We start from the raw sequence: 20,565 nt of genomic DNA on the forward strand, positions 1-20,565 counted from the left end.
AGAAAAATCCGGAAGCCGGCTGAACTGATCTGGTCTTGAAGAGCATGGGTTTCAGAGCCAGAAAGTCCTGGGTTTGAGTCTCGGCTTTATCATTTACCAGCTGGATGACCCAGGACAAGTGATTTAACCGCTCTGAGTCTCAGTTTCCTCCTCTGTAAAATGGGGATGACAGAAGACACACCTCATAGGGTTGGTGGGAAAATCAGAGCTACTATACGGTACCCAGCACATTGTAGGTGCTCAGGCAGTGGTATCTCCAGACTTGCAGGAACTAGAGCAAGCTGCTCGTCTCACTCCGCTCTGAGCCGGCCGTGGTGTTCCTAGAGGGGTCTGGCTCAAGAGCAGTGGAAATAGGGAGGCTGGGGGCGGGGAGGGCCTGGAGGCAGGAAAAAAGACCAGAGGAGAAGACCCATCGGAAGTGGGATTGAATTTATTCCATGAGCTCTTGAGGTGGGGTATCCCAGGGAGGCAGAGTCCTCTCAATATAAGGAAAAGCTTCTGAAGGGAGGTCTGACAACATGAGGGGCTGTTTGAGGCTGGTAGTGAGCCCCAGTGCAGAGGAAGCAATCAAGAGGTTGAAAGCTCTTCTTTGAGCTTCTCAAGAAAGCTTGGGTGGATTCCCACACTGAGCAAGCAGTGGTCCTAAACCTGGCATCAAAAAGCACATGGGGGCTTATTTAAAACGCAGACTCCTGGGCCTGGGGCGACACTCAGAAATCCGCTTCATCACCAGCGTGCTAGATGATGCTTTGGGGCTGGTTGGCTGACAAAAGACTGAGAGCCACTGGGTAGAGGTGTGACTCTGTGACCTCCCAGCTCCCTTGGCGTCCCTAGAGACTAACATGTGGGGGGAAGAGAAGGCTTTGGGAGTGGGGGTCTCCTTCTTCCTGGAGGCCAGGGCTTCGTCTCCCTATAGGGGCAGGACTCAGGAAGGGGCAGAAGCACCATCTGAGGGTGGTGTGTGTCCACTTCTCTTCCTCGGGCTGAGGGTTAGACCTACGGAGACACCTGCAGACAGTAGGACTGCCAAGGGCTGTGACACTGAGGAACTGCTCCTTCTGGAGGGCTTCACAGGGGGCCAGGGATGGGCAGCTGTCAGGATGGACGAAGGCCTGGGTGCTAGCGCTCTGGACCCCTTGTGGCCTTCGCCAGCCTGGTAACGATGAGAAGGAACAGACGTGAGCCTCTGCTGTGGAGTGAAATTGCTTTGCCAGCCTGCTGACGGCAGGAGCTAGATGGGCATCTGGAAGGGGAAAGGCAGGCAGATCTCACACAAAGAAGTTAAATGTCTCTGGAAAGGGGACTTTCGTGCCGGGCGGCCAATTCCTGCCAACGCAAACTGGCGCCTGGATTTCCGCTGTTGCACTTTCTCCAGATTTCACACGTGTATGGTTGCCAGCGAGCGCACATGTACCAGGGAAAACCTTCTCGCTGGCAGCTATGTCTCTGCCGTGCCCTCTGTAGAATGCTGCTGACTCCCTGCACTCACCTTCCCTGGCGCCTGGCATCGGTTACGATTAGGCAACTATCTGCTATGCTGGCAGTGGCTGGAGGCCTTCGGGCTCCCCACACGCCCTCCAGCTGGCCCGCGGTCCATTTCCCTGTCACGGGCCGAGCACCCACCCTTCGCTCTCTGTGTGGAGAAGAGAGAGCAGGGGAGAAGACTTGCCTTTTCTGCGAAGACCTGGTTGCCAGAGAGCTGGGTGAGGTGTAAGAACTCCAAGTGCAGGGATCCAAACTCCGCCAGGATGCTGCTGCCCCCTGCCACGGCCCAGCCCCAGCTCCTGTTGGAGCCACTGAAAGACAGAAGCAGCCCCGGTCACCCTCTGCCAACAGGGCTGGCTCCTCTGCCCCATTGCCAGGCACTGGACTAGGAGCTTCTCCGTGCAATCCCAGTTAACCCTCCCTGGGGGTCGGTACTATTCTTAGCCCCATTTAGCTGATGAGGACACTGAGGTTGGTGAGAAACTTGCCGAAGGTCACCCAGGCCTGTCTGACAGGCAATATTCTTTGTTTCTATGGTCAAGCAGCTTCTGCAAGACGTGTAGGCTCCAGAAGAATATTAGCAGAGCTGCCTTGGTGGCCAAGACCTGGCACACACATGATGCTAAATTTACAGGTGATATTGATAATGCTGTCAGGGGCCACAAAGACCCCCCCCCAACACACACACAGAACACTATTTCTATCGACTTGTCAATGGCTCATAATCATTGTTGCTACTTGTGGAGGGTAAACAGTGCATGGCTGGGGTCCAAAGGGGGCAGATGAAGAGAGCAGGGATCCCATCTGGCCCCAACCCCCCCCCCCCCAAGCCAGTGCTGCTCACGGACACACGACGGCCCCCGCCTGGAACTTCATGGAACCCACACCTGAGGGTGGGTGGCCCTGCTAAGACCACACACCTGGGGCTGCTGGACCCTGGGAGGTCCAAGGCTAGGAAGGAAAGCAGCAGGGGCTCTCGGAGCAAAGGTCTCCTCACTCGCTGAGCATGTACGTGTCTCACGCACACCTCAGATGGATGACCAGCATGACCCTGCGACCCCGCCGGAGAAGGCTGTCAACTGACCGCTTCCTCTCTTTCCTTGAAAGTACTGGGTGCTTTCAAGGAGGAAGAGTACAGGGGCAGGGCCTCGGGTAATCCTCCCATCTGCCCCTTTCACAGATGAGGAAAACGAGGAACAGGACAGTGAAATCACCGCCCGAGATCACACAGTAAATGGAACAGTGGGGACCCAAGGCTGCTCTGACGCCAGAGCTTGTCCCAGTCACTGTGCAGCTGCTGGCCTCTCGTCTCATTACATGATAAGAGGCCAGGACGCTGCCTTTCCAGGAGCTGTCACTTAAAATCTCCCTGGGACCTGCAGCCAGGAGGCACAGGATCAAGTCTGTTAGCAGCGAGGTCTTGGGCAAACCATTTCTTCCCGTGTACCTTGGTTTCTGCATCCGTCAGACTGAGTAAGGATAATGCGTCCCAGTCTCGGGTCCTAGGGCTTTGCGGGGATTGAGAGAGAAGAGGAAGATGCAGAATGGGGGTGGCCTTGGGTAAGCTGCTTCCTCTCCCTGATCTGAGCCCTCGTGTGTATCATGATGCTCTTTCCCGGGACGTTTAGGACAACCAGGGAGACAAGGGTCAACCTCCCTCTGCACGGAGGTTGTGGGGGGACAGTGGGTGGGCACAGAGCGGGGTGGAGTGAGTGCCCCCTATCTGTAGGGCCTCCAAGGTGCAGTCAGTGTGTGGCAGGCTGGGGGGCTGGCTCTGCCGGGGCCTCTGGAAGCCCCTCTGCTTCCTTGCTGTGGTAGCTCTGGCTCCCTGGGAACTGGCCTCTGTCATCCCTCTGTCTCCCAGGGACAGGACCTAGGAAGGCAGTCGTGGGTCTGGGAGGTCACAGTTTGCCAGCTGAGGGGCACCGCTTTATCTGGGGTGGGCTGGGGCTCCCCTAAGGCTGCTCTTCTCTCTGATGTGGTTTCAGGAAAGTCAGGAAACTCTTCCAGCTTCCAGAAACAGATGGAACTGAGTCTTAGGATCTTCTGGAGCAGGTGATCTCAGTAAACATCCCTGCCTCCTTGGGTATTTTCCTGACTTGGGGGCAGGTGGGGAGGGATGGGTTGCACAGAGAGGGGAAACTTGGCTCCTAGATAGTAAATAAAACAGCTTCCAGATGCAGGCACTGGGGCAGGCGTTTGCATCATGACCTCATTTAAAGCCCACAAGGCAAAGCATCATTAAACCCTGAGGAAATAGGCTCAGAAAGGGAAGTGAGTTGCTTTCAGAAGCTCAGAGCTGGTAGCGGGTGGAGGCAGGATTCAAACCTCAGAGGGCACTTCCCTAAGGGGTCCCTGAGACGGCCCCATATCCACCTCGAGGGAAGGGGAAGCTGACCCCTCCCTGTCCCTCCCCCCACGCCAAGAGACCTCTCTCTCCAGCCTGCGATCTCAGTGGGAGCTGCAGGTACCCACAGAGGGCTTCCTGAATAATTGATGCTTCCTGCCCTCGCAGAGAAATTCAAGGTAAAAAAAAAAACCCCAGCCACCAGCCATCTTTTGTTCTCATTTTCTCCCACAGGAGCCTCTTCCTCCTCTCCCCTCCCTCTCAATGCTCACCCTCCCAAGTGGGCCTCCTGTGGTCGAGCCGCCCCGGGCAGAGGCGGGCGGTAGGCCAGGCACCTTCTCTCCTGCCTGGCTTCAAATGCTGGCTCCCCCAGTTCCCAGCTTAGAAGACCTCAGGAGGGTCAGTGAAGGGTCAGTGAATTCTTCTAGACCCCAGTCTCCTCATCTGTTAAACGACAGTACCCACACCTCATAGAGCCATTGTGAGATATAAATTACGCACATGATGACTGTCATTGTTACCATTATGTAATTACGCACATCTAAATTATGTGTTGTTTGTTAGAGTTAAGTTCCTAATATGTGCCAGGCAGCAGCTGTATCTTATTTTACCTTCACATCTAACTTCAGAGGTAGATACCAAGATTCTTAGTTCATAGGTTAGGATACTCAGACTCAGAGAGGGGAAGACACTTTTCCAAGGTCACACAGTAAGTGACAGTGCTGGTAGAGCTGATATCAAATCCAAATCCTAGGTGCTTTGCGCCCCAAAGGCATCTGTTCTGGGCAGCATCCAGAGACCAGGAGGTCTTCTGATCAGCCTCATGAGGCAATGGGCTGAAGGAGCTCTGCCCTCTGCTCCCCTCCTTGCCTTTTAAGTCTCCAAGTGGACTCTCCCCTGGTGGGAGGGGCTGCTCCACAATGCCCCTCCCCAGCCTGGTGGAAGCTTCTACATGTGTGTGCCTGTGTGTGCACACATGTGTATGGTGAAATCGTTAACTCTGGAGCCAGACAGACCACGATTCTAATTCTAACTTTGCTTTGCTGCTGTGTGACCTGGGTAAGTTACCTCACCTCTCTGAGTCTGTTTCTTCACTGTTAAAATGGGGTCCACACAATGGTTGTTGTGTGCTGAAAAGAGAGAACCCACGCCATTGTGCCTGGGACACAGTGAACGTTCAAAAACGTGCACAATTATTACGATGTGTATGTTAAGTGTGTAGCAGAAACGTGCACATGTAAACGCATCTTTGTGTGTGAATCTGTGCACATATACAGAGGTGGGAGAGTGCGTGTGACAAAGGTGAGCCTGTGTATCTGAGTCCTCATGATTTGGGTGAGTGGCAGTAGGGTGCATAGGTGTGTGTGAGGCTGGGTGTGTGAGAGAGCCAGTGAGATTGATTCAGCTGCAGAGGCCCTTGGACTGGCCACCTCCCCTCTCCCAGAGTTCAGTGGTCCTGCAGGTCACAGGTCATGGCTGCCCCTGCCTCCGCCTCCCAGGCCTGCCACCAGGGAGGGGGAGCGGTCACACTCACTTGGGGACCACCTCCCTTCAGGGTCCTCCTCACCGGGCAGTTTGGGGACAGGGCCTAGTTACTGCCCCTCCTACTAGGGCCCAGGTTCGAGCTGCTCACAGCCAGCCCTGCTCTGAGCAGAGGCAGCAATGTGGACCCAGCTCCCACCAGCAGGCCCTCTCCAAAGGGAACACTCAGCGCCACGCGGGCTGTATACATCCCTGACGTTTTCCCTGGTGGAATGGGGATGCATTTTTAGCAATAGACTCTCTTACCCAGAAAATGAGAGGGAGGTGTTGCCAGGAAATATGCATACACATACATATGTATACAGCACTGGCAGCATGTAAACAGCCTAAAAATAAATGCGCTTTCTTAATCAGAAATGTCAGGATCTGCGGGGGATCAGGTCCGGGCTCTGCAGGACATGGGTAAGGCAGGCAACCAGGGCTGCAGCTTGTGGGGCTTGCTTGGAGTCAGGGGGTGCCACGCATGGAGGAGGGAGGGGTGCCTGAGCTAAGGTCTCATCTCAGACCCCAGGCAGTGAGGCCTGAGAAGCTGGACCCGGGACAGGGATCCAGAAAGACGGGGTGTTTTTGTCTTGGCTCCAAGACGTCTGGCCGTGTTTCTCCAAGATCAGTGTTGGTGGGAAAGGAATCTGAGCAGGGATCAAAGTGACAGGGTCTGAGGAGTCAACCCTGGCACCGAGATGGGGGTTTGATGGGCCCTGAGGGCCCCTCCCTGGCCTGCAGTGCGATTTCAGTGACATCACACCCCAGGAATCCTTTCTGACCACAGAGATGAAGGTGAGGAAGGTGAAGATGCTGAGCAGGCCGAGTCCTCCCTTCTTTGCAAGGCCCTAGAGGGTGTGACCTCCCAGGGAGAAAGGGGGGCCTTGGGCACTCCACCCGAGCCCAGGGCCCCTGCCTCCCCTCCCCTGTTGGACTGAGATCCCTGAGATAAGAAATCACTTCAGGAGATGGAACAGAAAGTCCAGTGTGATGGACATATTACAGCCCTCCCCCGCAGGCTCAGGTTGTAGGATGGTCTCAAGAATGGCCCCAGAGGGCTCCCTGGGTGCCTGGGGACCGGCACGTGCCTTCTACCAGGTCTCCAGTTCTGCTCCATGCATTGTGAGGGTGGCAGGGTTCCTGCCTGAGGGAGGGCCAGGTGGGTGTTGGGAGCAGAGCTTTTGATCTGTAACAAAATGGGTTAAAACCTGGCCCCATTGCCTGTGAGCTAGAAGACCTTGGGCAGTGGGCATAATATAAATACCCACCCTAAAGGCCTGCTGTGAGGAGTGTGCTCTGAGGTGTTGAGTGAAACCCTTAGCGTAATGCCAGGCACAGAGTGATCGTTCAATAAATGGTAAGGGCAGCAGTCATCAGAGTCGGTCTCTCATGCTGCACACACTGCCTCACGTGAACATTTGTTGAAGGAATGAACAAAGAAAAACGGGGACATGGGTCCTGCCCTCAAGAAGCTCCGGGGCCGGTGGGGCAACGTGAAGACTGAGTGTGACAAGGGCCACGGGAAGCAGATGAAGGGCCTGGAGGCCAGGAGAGCCAAGGACACTTTTGGCTTCTGGAGAAGGTGGCACCTGAGCTGGCCTCTGATAGCGAGGGAAATGGTGGGAAATGGCAGCTCAGGGGAGGAAGAGAGGGAGGGAAGGCAAGACACTGGGGTGCACTGGGGTCTCCAGGAGCAAGATTCATGCTCCTCAGTGGATCCTAAAGCTGGCTGGCCACTATTCCTCTGACTTTGAGGCCGTCCTTTCCCCTCTGGGTCTCAGCGCCACACCTGGCTCCCACCCTCACACGGGGCAGGTAAGTCCCCGGGGGCTTTGGAGCGGGACGGAGCTGCGGCCCTGGCCCCACCTGCTCTAGCTGTGTCACCCCGGGTCCCTTCTACTCTGGCTCTGTGACTTGGTGAATGTCCAGAAAGACTCTAGTTCACACGCCGAATTACGCAACCTATCAGGAGGGGAAACGATGCAAGTGGCCAATAAAAACTAATGTTTTAAAACAGTCGGTAGAAAGAAACATACCAGTGGTTTCTTGACTAGTGGAGTCACAGGTGATTTTCTGGGTCTTATCCAACACTTCTGGTATAATCCACATTTTTTTTGCAATGAGGATTTCTTTTTACAGGGAGGAATCACAATAAATATTATTGAAAATGGAGTTGGAAGTCCTGGGCTCATGTCCTGGATGGTCCGTTACTGGCTTATGTGACCTCGGCCAGGGTCTTTCCTCCTCGGAGTCTGAGCCTCCATGGGCTTGATGCTCCCAGAAGCCCCTCTGGGTTCTGACAGCCCCTCTGGGCTCCTGAGACCCAGCCCTGACAGGGGCTGAGGGGTCAGCAAACCAGGGTCCCTCTGCCCAGGGTCCTGACTCCCCAGCAGCTTTGGGTTCCTGCTTGTGGTGGGATGTGTGATGTGCCTCCCAGCCCGGGATCCCAGCTGGGAAGGGAGGGCAGTTGGGGCACAGCGGTGGGGCTGTGAGTCACGGCAGTGTTACGAGATGATCACAGAGGAACAGCGGCCCCATCTCCATGCCAGAAAGATCAGGTCTTGCGTGGCCTAAACCTGAAAACCAGGTTTAGTGACCAACGCCAGCTCAGGAGAGCCCCTGGCTGAGGCTAGGTGTCACTCTGCCACTGACCCCCGTGATTCCTGCGGCGGCATTCATCCCACCCTGTGTCTCAGTTTCCACGCAGATGCAGCCGAAGCCACAAGTGGGAAACCAGACGGCATCCTACCTTTTGAAGTTCACCACGCCTTTTGGGATTCCCGTGGGGGTATCGAAAGCCGGCAGGAGTTTCTCTCCCAGCTTGATGGCCTTTATTCGGAACACCTACAAGTAAGGGTCAAAGGGCACTGTGAATCCTGGCGGATAAACCTGCCAAGGCTGCTGGGCCCAGAGTGGGAGGTGCATTAGGCTCTGGGGTCAGTCAGGCCTGGATGTGAACCTGAGTCCATGAATTCCTGGCTCAATTTCCTCCCTCGTTTATAAATCCAGGGCAATATTGCCTTCCTCAGAGGGTTGCTGGAGGAATGAAAATTAGATAATAGTTGTAAAGCCCTTACTGCAGGGCCAGGACTAGGACGAAGGCTCAGTGATTATGCTGTGCTGGGAACACGGAGAGGTCAGGGCAACAGGTCACCAATGGTCAGTGCCTGCCTGCATGGCGGGGCCAGTGCACCCCAAGCTGAGTGCGTGAGAAACACATTCGGATAGAGTGTAACGAGCACGGGATGGGGAGCTCCCGGCCTTGCTTCCCAACCTGGCTTCCGTTTGCTTCTCAGCACACCTCTGCCTTCCCACCTGTAAACCCAGGGGAAGGGCCTTTCCTCTCTGACACTCTGATTCTGCCCAGTGTTCCTATTTTACAGCGGCAAAGGTGAATGGCTAAACCGGTGATGTGATGGTCGGGGAGCCACAGGGAGGTCCCAGGTGTCAGGGCCCTTGCACGAGGCTCTAAGCCCCTCAAACTGTTTTTCTGGTTAATTCAAAAGCACCTGTGACCTTCTGGCTCCTAGGAATTTATTCTAAGGGAATAAATCATCAAGGATGTTGCAAAGACTTAACTTTATGGCTATTTATTCCAGTGTTGTTTAGTATAGAAAAACTGGAAATACTCTAAATATCAAGCCACAGGGAAGTGGTGAAATGATGGCTTATCCATGCAATGGAATACCATGCAGCCACTGAAGTGACGTTAGAGAGGTTTATTTCATAGCAAAAAAACGGTTTATAATCTATTAAGAGAAAATATTTCACAATGGTGTAATTCAACTTTTGTAAAAATTATATACAAGTGGATGCCTGAGGAAAGGTTGGGAATACACTGAACTATTAACCATGGTCTTCTCGGAGGACTAGGCTCATGGGGGATTTTTATTTTCTTCTTTTGGCTTAATTCTATTTTCTGTGCTATTTTTACAATAAAAGCAAACCCACAGGGCTTCCCTGGTGGCGCAGTAGTTGAGAGTCCGCCTGCCGACACAGGGGACACGGGTTCGTGCCCCGGTCCGGGAAGATCCCACATGCCGCGGAGCAGCTGGGCCCGTGAGCCATGGCCGCTGAGCCTGCACGTCCGGAGCCTGTGCTCCGCAACGGGAGAGGCCACAACAGTGAGAGGTCGGCGTACCGCAAAAAAGGAAAAAAAAAAAAAAAAGCAAACCCACAATAACATTATTTATTTTTGAAAAGCTGAGAAGCAAGTCCCTAAGCAACCACTCCTGATGGGACAAAAAGCGTTTCCTTTCACTTCTGGGGCTCCAGGGAGACTCAGTGTGCTGACCGCCTGCATGTTGTTGCAAAATGAAGTCTTCTTGAGGTCTCTCCTAACATGTGCAATTTAAAGGTTCTGAGGCAGCTGTTTGGGGACCGCAGTGGGGAGGAGTTTGTGAACACTACCTGGGCTGTGGATTAGAGGCCTCTGTGGGGCGGGTGTAGTTCTTGTTTAGGAAGGAGGGAGGGTGGGAGGGAGAGGGAAGAATTGCACCTGGGGCCTGGTAGTGATGGGTGACAGAAGATGATAACATCCAGTGCCAGACAGTGGGTCCTAGAAGTGGGCACTGGGGCAGCCACAGCAGAATCCTGAGGAAGTTTGTCTAGAATTCAAATTCCAAAGCCTCGAGTCACCCCAGAAGCCACTGGTTTAGCAACAACAAGGGGCTCTCCTTTGAAGGTCCTGATCTCTTCATTTGCCCCCGGGGAGGCTGAGCACAGAGGCATGAAGGAACGCAGGAACCCACGGGAACCTGACCCAAGGCTGGGGCTCCAGGCTGCCCTCTGCCTGAGGACGCCAAGCTAACTCCTCTGAAATGCTCCTCTCTGCCAGCAAACCACGTCTCCTTCTTTGGAAGGCCCTGATGCAGGCTGGCATGGCAGAGCCTCAACCATCCCAGGGAGGTGTGACTGGACAGGAGTGGTATCATGCGGAACAGAACACCTGTCCTCATCATTTGGAAATGATGTGTCTTATCTATGTCACCTTTGATCCTTGCAACAGGCTTGTGGGGAAGGTGTTGACCCACTTTGAGGAAAACAAAACTGAGTCTCAGAGAAGCAAGTTGTCCAAGGTTATGGAGCTATTAAGTGGCTCTTTTCCAGGACACCAAGCCACCTCACCAACACAGAGAGATATGGCCTCAGACAGCCATGGCACACAATGGGCAGTGGCCTAGTGGTTCCAGAACAGAGGTGAGAGAGACCAGAAAAAATTACATCCTGTAGAGTGGAAAGGGCTCTTGACTGGGAGTCAGAGCCCAGGTTCAGATCTCCCCACTCAGCAGCTGTGTGACCCTGCATGAGTCAGGTACTGTCTCCGAGCCTCATCTGCACAAAGGAACAGTGACGTGTGCCCTGGTTTCTTCAAAGGGGTCTTCTAGAAATCAGATGAGAGGATGTACATAAATGAATATGCTATAAAAACTGTAAAGTGCTTTGCAAATGTCACCTGGTGCAGCTGTGGTTGTTCCTGTTATTCTCGTGGAATATTCTCGTGGAAGTGGAGTCTCTGTGGGAACCCCCCACCTCCCGCCCTACCCAGCAGGGGATCCACCTCCTGCAGGTTCCCTCTGAAGCAAGAAAGGCCTCAGCCCAGGAAGGGGCGTGGGATCTCCTTCACCGTTCATTCCACAAACACCGTGGGAAAGACCCACTCCACCAGCACCCCCTGTATGCGAGATGGAGGATGGAGAGAGGAGGGAGGCCTCAGTCTGGTGTGGCCGAGTCCTGGTGACAAGCAGTGATGCTGGGCCAGGCTGAACAAGGTCTAGAACCCAGGCCCACGGTGGAAAGACACAGGAACCTGTGCGACCTGCACTGGCTCCCTTTCCTAATTCTCAGTCTCCGCAGCTGCATGTACGGCCGGTCTCCGCGCGGGGAGGTGCTGGGCACTGAGGGGTCAGGGATGCGTGGCTGCGCCCATAACCCGGAAGCCTGCCTGCCCAGGGGTTCTGAGCCACTCAGGCTCCCCTTGGGCCTTCTGGACACAGGTACTCCTACCACACCCCACTGCCTGGTCTGCCCCCAAGAAATCGCTGGCCCCACACCCACCCCTGTGAGCCCTGAGCTGCATGGCTCCACCCCCAACCTGGACGGGAGGCTGGCCGGTGCCCGTGCAGAGCATGGCGCCTTTTTCTGCTCCACATCATTTTCCTGTCCTGGGGTTTTCAAATGAAATTCAGGCCTTGGGTGGCTCGCAGGGTTCCCATGGACAATCATTTGGGGACAAATTGGTACAAGCGGTAATCTCTGCTGAGGAGATTAGGCTTGATGGAGAGGGGCCCGGAGCGGCCGGAGAGATCAAGTGCTCGCCGCCTGCTGCCTCCGCCCGCGTGGCCTCCGCCCATCCGCGCCACTTGCTGGAAGGGAAGCGGCAGGGCTTTCTCTGACAGCAGCGGCAGAGGTTCCCCACCAGCAGGGGGCAGGATAATTATGTGTCCAAGCGGACAGAGCAGCGGCTGTGCCGAGCAGTGCAGCCGCTCTGCGTAGGGGCCACACAACTGACGGGTGCCCCATGCGCTGGGGATTCTGCCAGCCTCCCCCCAGGTCCTCAGGCTGTGCTTTCCCAGGCGCTCACGAGGGATGAAGTCCCCCACTTCTGTGGTTCTCAGGATTCCTTGCAGTGCAGAGAACATGGGCTTTGGAGCCCTTCAGCCCTGGGGCCAAACCCTTTCCCACTCCTCCCATTTCACAAGACCTCTCTGACCCCTGGGGGTTAGGACCACCCCACTGTGGGGAAGGCATGAGGTCTAGGGGCGGGAGAAGGGACTTGCTCAAGGCCACAGGCAGGTGCCGCGTAGGGATGAGACGCAGGTTTTCTGACTCTGTGCCCAGGGCTCTGCATTCTCGCCACCCTTCACGGCCCTCCTTCTGGAAGCCAACGCAGTTCGCCTGGGCCGAGTGGCCGGCAGTGGCTGCCCACCTCCCCGGTCGCCCGCTTGAGACCTGGAGCTGGAGTTTGGCTGGTGTCTGGCCCGGGAGCAGAGGGCAAGGGGATGGCTGTGGAGCAGGCCAAGGCCAAGGGGCCCGAGGAGGAAACGGTGAAACAACGGTCTTGGCTTTATCAGTCCTGAGAACCAACATGTGCGAAAACCAGTCCAGCAGCAGCACAAGCCTGGACGGAGCACAGATATCGCAGGTGCCCTATGGGGAGCTGTGAGGATGGTGGGCAGCCCCAACTGCTGCCCTTGGAGAATTTACTAGCAACTGTGGGAGCCACCTGGGCTCCCCTGGGCAGCAAAATTGAAGGAGGATTCTGTGGGTGGCACCATGGAGATGGGATTCAGATCCCCTCGAATCCCTGTTTCCTCGTTGGTAAAATGAGGGGGTGGGATTGGATGTCCTCCTAAGCCCTTTCCAGCCTGGATGGTCCAGGGGCTTTGAAAGGCCAACTTACCTCCTCTCCCGTCAGGTAGAAGGCCGAGAGAAGTCCTCCGATGTACCGGATGTTCACTTCGAACAAGGATGCCTCTCCACTCTGCGGGGCAGAAAGACAGGGAGGGTAGTGGGGACATTCGTGAGATGCCCACAGGGCTTCCTGAGGCAGCCAGACCCTTGAGACAGGTCACACCTGCCACTGCCCCTGCGCCACTGACCTGGCCATACCTGCGCCGGGCTCCGGGCTCCAAGCCCTTGCCCAGCGGGCCAGGCTACCTTTGGTGGTGGTTTTCAGAGCAAAAGGTGAAAGGGATCAGCACCTGCCTGGCGGGCAGCTACTGAACATTTACAGAGTTCCAAATAAACACTGGGCTTGGCTTCCTTCCCCAGTCTTTGCTGGAGGCCATCGCAGCAAAGTTATGCCTGGCTGCTCTCCAAGGAGCTCAGGAACTTGTGGGGGAGCTGCTGGCTGAAGCTTAGCCTGAGGAGAGGCAAATCCTCCTCCTGTCTGGCCCCCTCCTCCCCGAGAGAGGCCCCTGGCTTAGCAGGAGGATGGTGTGGTCCTTCTTTGGGGTGACAGGGCAAGTGGAGGGTTCTCACAGGAGGTTCTGAGGAGGAAAGGAGGGGTGCCAGGCAGATCTTAGTAGGCAACCAGCAGTTTCTCAGCCTCAGCTCTGTAGCCCTCAGGGCACACCCACACTTGCCTTAATCATTGTTGTTTTCTTTCTGAAGTGTGGACTGCAAAGCAGGGTTAATGAGGCATCATGCCGAGGACCAGATCTGGGTTAAAATCCCACCTGAGGCACTCACTTGGCTTTCAAACTTCGGGCAAGATATTTAGCTTTTCCCTGCCCGAGTTTCTTCATCCCGAGCAGGGTGGATATGAGATCCTGAGTGGGGCAGGTGAGATGCCTGCCCAGTGCCTTCCCAGTGCTGGGCATGGCTTCATAAAGGTGCCTGTTATAAACCCCCCGCCCCGTAAGGGCTCCCCTTGGCATACTTCCCACATCACGGTCTTTTGTTATTGATGACAGCAATGGTCATCTTTTTATCTGGGAGAGCTTTTCCATTAACAGAGCACTTGCACAGCTACTCTCTTTTGCCTTACAGTCCTTGGTGAAGGCATCATTCCCACTTTTCAGATGAGAAAGCCCAGGCTCAGAGAGGTGGAGAGACCCCATCTTGCTTTCTTCCAGGGACACTCCCAATCTGTCCCAGCCTGTGTGAATGTCCCTAGGCTTGCCCAGCCCTGCCACCACCTGGCTCCTCAGGCAGCTGCCTGAGGCCCGCTCTCTACCCACCATCTGCGGAGGGGTCAAGGTGGGCTATGGAGACACTCCTTCCTTCTCCTGCCTCAGATACTGCAGGAAATGGGAGGATTCTGAACTTTCTCGCCTCACACAGACTAGCAGAAGTCATAACAAGCCTCAAAATCATCACAGTGATGATGGCACCACTTTATCTGTATTGGACTTTATAGTGTCATAAAATGCTTTTTACAACCCTCCATGGTGGTCAATCCTCACAAGCCTGTGAATTAGGCACTATCATTGTACCATCTTTTGGTTGGGAAAGTAAGGCCCAGGAAGGTTAAATGACTTTTCCCAGGCTGCGAGCTGAGCCAGAGGCTCTCCTGTAGCATTGCCTTTCCGGACTTTCCCCACTTTGTCTCTCTGCCCTGCTCTGCTCTGACATGGGCCTCTCCAGGAGCAGAGACCTCCGTTCTGCCAGGAGCTGTCCCGGTTCATGGCAGGATCTGTCACTTGTGGAGCCCCAGATGGAGCCCGACAGTGTGTTTTGATGTGACCCTTCCCCCTACCCATCTGTCTCCATGTCTTGCTCCCCCAAACCACCTAAACAGCATCTCCCTGTGGGGAGCTGAGACCTCCAGGATGGATCTGTTACTTTAGTCTGGGCTGAGAGATCAGTGGGAGAGGCATCTGGTATTTAAGGCTTTTGTACCATCCATATACATGAGAATCCCCGTCCCAAGGCCCTGGTCCCTGACCAGGGATGCCTGCAAGGCTGGAAACCAAGAGGGCCCCAAGCCTGGTCATGGCCTCAAACCGGACAGCTCCCCCTGCCCCTCTCACTCTCAAGAGGGCAGCCCGGGGGTGGATGGGGACCTCTCGGTTAGGGCAGCTCCGAGCAGATAACCAGTTCTCCCTTCCCAGAGTCGCTTCCCCTGTTGCTGCTGTTCTGTCTGACAGAGTCAGTCCCAGAAGGGGCTTCCTGGGTGGGAGCAATGTGCCTGGCACCCTAGGGAGGGCAAGAATGGCTGTCTTCCACCCCAGGGAGTTCCGGCTAGTAAATACTCACGGGCCGGCCAGGGCTGGGGGGACATGCCCCACCTCGAGGCTGGTCTGAGGAGAGGGGCCTTGGCACAGGGTGCACGGAACCCTGCTTCCAAGAATGCTCTGCTGGGCAGCCTGGGAGGAGCGGGTCACTGACCTCTCGGGCCCCTTCTGGCTCTAATACCCCGGAGGTCTTTGACTCACCACGTTCAGGTGGAAGCTCTCTTCCACCCAGGCCTTGGCCTCCTGGAACTCCTCCTTCAGCTCCATGAGGTAGAGGGTGTCGAGGGAATCAATGACCGTTGCCCCACTGAGGCCTCCTGCAGGCACAGAGGATGGGTCAATCTCGTCCTTTCCACCCCAATCACACAAGCCACCATTCCCCGGGCCTCCTCTAAATGCCTGGGCAGGCTCCCAGGCACGATCCAGGGAGACTCCAGGGCCACCAGCCTTTGAAGGCACATCCAGGACCCAGAGTCCCCCCATGGGCTGCCTCTTCCTCAGGGCAGCAGAGGGTGGGTGGGGGGTTGGAGAGACTGAGTTCAAGGCATGAGCTGCTCCCCAGACCTTGGTCCACTCTTACATCTGCCAGCATGTCAACCATCAGGGCAAGTTGGGCGCCCACCACTTCTCTGTCATGCTGGGGGTGGCGGGTGGGCGGGTGAACTGGCATTTGGTCCACAAAATCTTAACAAATGTGCCAGTCCACTGACTCTTCAATGCCATTCTTTATTTTATTCTAAGAACAAAAAGATGTTCATAAATATTTATCCAGGAAGGTATTTATTGCCGTATCATATATAATGGGTAAAAGTTGGGGGAAAAAACCTCCAAGTCCAATAATAGGAGAGTAGTTACACAGATTGTGGCTCATGTATAAAATAGGACACTATGCAGACATTCACACAACTGAGAAAGACCTATGTTAGTTGGGGAGATACACATGGGATCTGTTAAGGTAAAAAAAAGTAGATTGCAAAAAAAAAAAAAAAAGCACAATATAATTTCTTTACTGTTTGCCAGTGTGGATGAGCCTGAACAGAATCAAGTCTGGCAGGAAGTGATTCAGTGGTTATTGCTGAGTGCTGGGATTACAGGTGCTTTTTGATTTCTTCAGCTCATGGATTTTTTTTTTTTTTTTTAATTCTGCGCCTTTCACCTTCACTCTGGTAGGACTGCATTTGCCATAGGCTGATAAGTGAATATGGCAGAACTTCAAAACTCATGTCAGCCAAAGAATCTAGAGAGAGAAAAAAAATCAGACATAAAGCTGGTAAAAGGCAGCTATAAATTTTTTTAATGCCTTTTATTTAATTCTACCAGAAGATCACACAGCAGTGTGATCTAGATTTGGTACATCTCAACCTCAAGTCACGCACGCACATGGCCTCCGTCCAATTTCTTGCCCCAAAGATGTGGTTTTCATTTAACTAGTAAACCGAGAGAGGTTGCTTGTAAGACCAATACATTAATAAACTCTCTCCACTTAAGACAATTTGAACCTTCCCCTGCGTCGGCAGGCGGACTCTCAACCACTGTGCCACCAGGGAAGCCCCATGGATTATTTTTATAACCAGAAATTTATTTCTGATAAAAAAAAACGGAAAGATAATTTGGACAAAGAAACTAAACAAATGCACAAACCAAAGATTCCGTGGCCACTCTTGCTCTAGGCCAGTGGGTACACAAAGCGTGAGCTTTGAGGCCTGGCCCCTGCCACTGGGGCCTTAGACTCTTGTCCTGGGAGTAAAGGCTGAGAAAATTGTGCAGTTTTCCACACCACAGACTGGACAGCAGAGCGATGAGAAAGAACCTCCCACATGGGACAACCAGAGCCTGCCTTCTAGCGGACGGTAGAGGAAGAAATGAGGGAGAAAGAGATGTGCCTGGGGCCATCTGGGGGGCTTCCTGGAAGAGATGGTGGCCTCCCATCAACTCCTTACAACTGTAGTCATCGCAGGCAGCAGCAATTTCCTTTAGGGACTAGAGGGTAACTTCAGAGAAGTAATTGTTCCTTCAATGTCCTCCTTGCAGAGGCTCAAAGCATTGAGACTCACAGCCTCCACCTTCCCCCAGCGGACACTAGAGCTCCCTGACAGGTGCTGAGCCCCACTTGAGTCTGAAGTACGGCTTTGCGGGCACTCCTGCATTCAGAGCTAGCGTCCCATCTCCTTAATTAGTGCTTCCTTAACTGCTCACTTGTGTTGACTTTGCATGCAGGGAATCCTTGTGAAACTCAAAACACTTAACCACCTCTCTAGGCTGGGCAAGGTCAGATAAAGGGCACGGCTTGGAAAAGGATGGGAGGGAGATCCAGGAGAAGTTGAGAGAAAGTTAAGTCTGGAGGTTAAAGACACATTTCCAGAAGGGAGGGTTTGCAAGGAAGAGTGGAGGGAGGGGAGGGCTGGGGGATGCAGGCGTTTCCCAATCCAGAGACACATGTCCTGGGACGGCTTCGGCTTTTGAGTTGAAGTGAATCTCCAGAATGTCAACCCCTCCTACACTTAAGGATTAGTAGGAGAAAACATACTCAAAGCCAAACCAAGTTGATCTTTTTCTGGTTTATCCTGGCTGCTTCCCCTGTAGGTGTCCAAAGCTGAGCACGGTTCGTGGCAACTCTTTACCCTCCTGAGGTGCTCAGGCCTTGGGACCCAGATGGGCCACACATGGCCAGAGAGGGACTGAGACATGCCCCGGCCAAAGGGCACAGGCCTGGGGTCCACACTCCTGGCTCTGATGCCAGGGTCCCTTCCTGTTAACCACAGGGCCTCACACCTGACTTCTTAAGGGCCTGGAGGAATTTTTGAGATGCGGCTGCCTCACCCCTAGATTTCAGAGATGAGGACCCCAGAGAGGTCCCGCCCAAGATTAGCCCAAGGGAGGAATGGAGCCCCAGGCCGGGCCACATGTAGTGTGTTTTCCACAAGAGGGCCTCTCAATTCCCTGGGAAAACAATTTCGGATCTGCTTGCTAAGTCCCCCTCCCCTGCGGGGGCAGGAGGCTGCTCTGACTCGTGAAGAGAAGAGAAGAGAAGCCCAAGCTGTGTGTCCTTCAAGGTCAAGGGAGAGGCGGCCCAGAGTACCCGATTTCTGGATCCTGCCCCGGGCTGCCTGGTGTTTTCACCCCACAGGCCCTCCGTCTCCTGGGCCAACCCTGAGTCCTGAGGCCCCAGGGCATTGGCTGGGCCGGGAGAACAGCCAGGGCTCCTCGTGACCAGCTGTCCTTCCCGAACACTCCCGAGGCAGCCGGCTGAGGAGGCGACTCGCTAAGAGATTTGTTGGCAAGGTTCTGCCCCTGCTCTCGGGTGTCCAAGTCCTCCTGCTTCTCCGCTCCCACCTACCACACAGCTGGGCTGCAGGCCAGCAAGGCACTTATTGGAAAGCTTTCCGTTTCAGGCCGGAGGTTACCTGGCGGCCAGGCCGGGCAGGAGAGAAGGCCCTATCCCGAATTCAACTCTATCTGCACCTGCAGCTGACCTGGGGCAGCTCCCCAGGGAAAAAGACAGACGCCTATTCAGTCAGCAGGCCCCAACTTGTATGTAAAGAGCCAGCGGGGCACAAAGAGTCAGGTGGCCAGCTTGGAAGCTTCCCTGGGCCTGGGCGGCCCACTCTCCTGGGCGGCCCACCCTCCCGGCTCTAGCTCTGAACTGTTGCCGTTCACAAAAGCCCCCGCTGGCTCCCCTTCCTGTGTTCTTCTGTTAAAAGAACACAGCTCTGTGTTCACATCCCAGCCTGGGCCAGCAACCCATCTGCTCTAAGTGTCAAAGTTCTCATCTGTAAAATGAGGTGAAGACCACTGGGCTGGGGTACTGAGGAGCCACTGAAGGTTCCTGAGCTGGGACAAAGGTATCATATACTGCCCAGCCTAAAGACACCTGATAAAGACATCTGTACATGCCTGGCACGGTGTAAGTGCTTGACAAATCAGTTCATTGTTCTTATTTCTGGGGTCCCTTAGCTCACCTTGAAACACTGGCCTGGCCAGGGAGATGTGGGTTCAAATCCTGGCTCCACTATGTACTAGCTGTGTGCAGGGCAAGTCACTGTACCTCACTGAGCCTCATTTTTCTCATCTGAAAAAAATGGAGATTACAGTAGGACCAACCTCGTAAGGCTGCTGGGAGGGTTAAGTGCGGGGGTGGATGGAAAGGAGTTGGCGTGATGTTGGGTGCACATGAGCTGGTCCCCACAAACAGAAGTATGGCCCTCCTTGTCCCCAGCTGGCCCTGGGCAGCCCTGCCACAAAGCCTTCTGGGGTCACTGAGGCCTTGTGACGCTCCTGCATTACTGGCCTCTCACCACCCTGTTGGGCAGTGTAGGCACAAGACGCGGCTTGCAAAAGCCTTGACCCAACTTAAAGGAAAAGTGTCATATGGGTCCCACCTGTGTCTGCTGCTTCCCACCCCTGACCTGGGTGTGCTCCTGCCTCCAAAAGGGTCTACCTACCTCCCGGACCCCTTCCTTCCCCTCTGATTCACCCTGTATACTGTCGCCTGATCTGTCTCCCGAAAACCAGATCCATTGTGTCCATCCCCAGCTCAGGAACCTGCAGTGGCTTCACAGTACAACCATACAATAAAGAGTTGTGCGCACGCGTGCGTGCACGTGTGTGTGTGTGTGTGTGTGTGTGCGTGCGTGCGTGCACGCGTAAAGTCTTTTGGGTCTGAATCCAAAGGATCTGGCTAATATCTCGCATCAATCTCTGCTTCCTGGACACAGGCTGCATCCTCTGGCCTTCCTACCATTGCATGTGTGGTCTCCTCTGACAAGAAAGCTTTTCTGTGCCTCTGGGCAAAGCCCACACCTTCTTCAAGGTCACCTCCCACTGGCAGCCTTCCCTGATTGCACCCAGACAACCTCCTCTCGCCCAGAGAGCTCCCGTAGCACTTTCTGGGGCTTCCCACTCAGGCACCCTCCCTGCACTGTGAGGCTCTGTCTCGCCCTCTAACTAGACCATGAGATCCTTGAGGCTCATGCTTCTCTTACACCCCTTCCCTGCCTTGTCTCCAAGCAGCCCCAAAGGCCAGAGCTCCCAACCCTAGTGGGCCCCTCCCTATTCCCTGCAGCTTCAGCACATTCCCCGACTTCTGTGACGCCTCTACAAACTTCGCTAGGAGTTGCCTTCCCCATTCCACCTGCTCCTGAGGGGTCTGGAGCTGCCCAGTGTCTCCTCACCCAGGAAGCCACTGTGATCCTCACCCCACAGTCTGCATGAAGTCTCACCCTCCCCGAGAAGTCTTCCCCAGCCCTTCAGGGTCCACCCTCCATGCCCCTACTCCGTGTACCCCCATCGCCACGACAAGTGCTCCTTTCTCATCACTCTAAAGGGTTCCTCAATTTACTGCCCCGTCCTCCGAAATAGCAGGGGCGCAGTCTGCCGCAGAGTTGTCTCCGCGCTGGAGAGACGGCTGCCAGTGGGGGTGGGCAGGCTGGAGGGCAGGGGACCAGGCTGGCCCGTCTCGGGCACCTGCACCGACACCTTGGCACCACGCTCGCTCTGTGCTGGATCTTGGCCTTCAGGATGCCGCTCTTC

The 20,565-nt window shown here is 54.8% G+C and overlaps 1 protein-coding gene across 1 annotated transcript in view; it reads right to left on the reverse strand.

Moving 5' to 3' along the window:
- MAN1C1 (mannosidase alpha class 1C member 1) overlaps positions 1-20,565 on the reverse strand; it is a 128,995-nt gene that overhangs the window by 16,672 nt on the left and 91,758 nt on the right. Inside the window, exons 3-6 of the mRNA XM_007459137.1 lie at positions 15,238-15,353; positions 12,759-12,839; positions 8,106-8,200; positions 1,670-1,796 (exon numbers count right to left, since the gene is read on the reverse strand). Coding sequence (XP_007459199.1) covers positions 1,670-1,796; positions 8,106-8,200; positions 12,759-12,839; positions 15,238-15,353 — 419 coding nt within the window. The remainder of the gene's footprint in view (positions 1-1,669; positions 1,797-8,105; positions 8,201-12,758; positions 12,840-15,237; positions 15,354-20,565) is intronic.

This window comes from Lipotes vexillifer, unplaced genomic scaffold (assembly GCF_000442215.2).
Source record: "Lipotes vexillifer unplaced genomic scaffold, Lipotes_vexillifer_v1.1 scaffold496, whole genome shotgun sequence".
Taxonomy (NCBI): domain Eukaryota; kingdom Metazoa; phylum Chordata; class Mammalia; order Artiodactyla; family Lipotidae; genus Lipotes; species Lipotes vexillifer.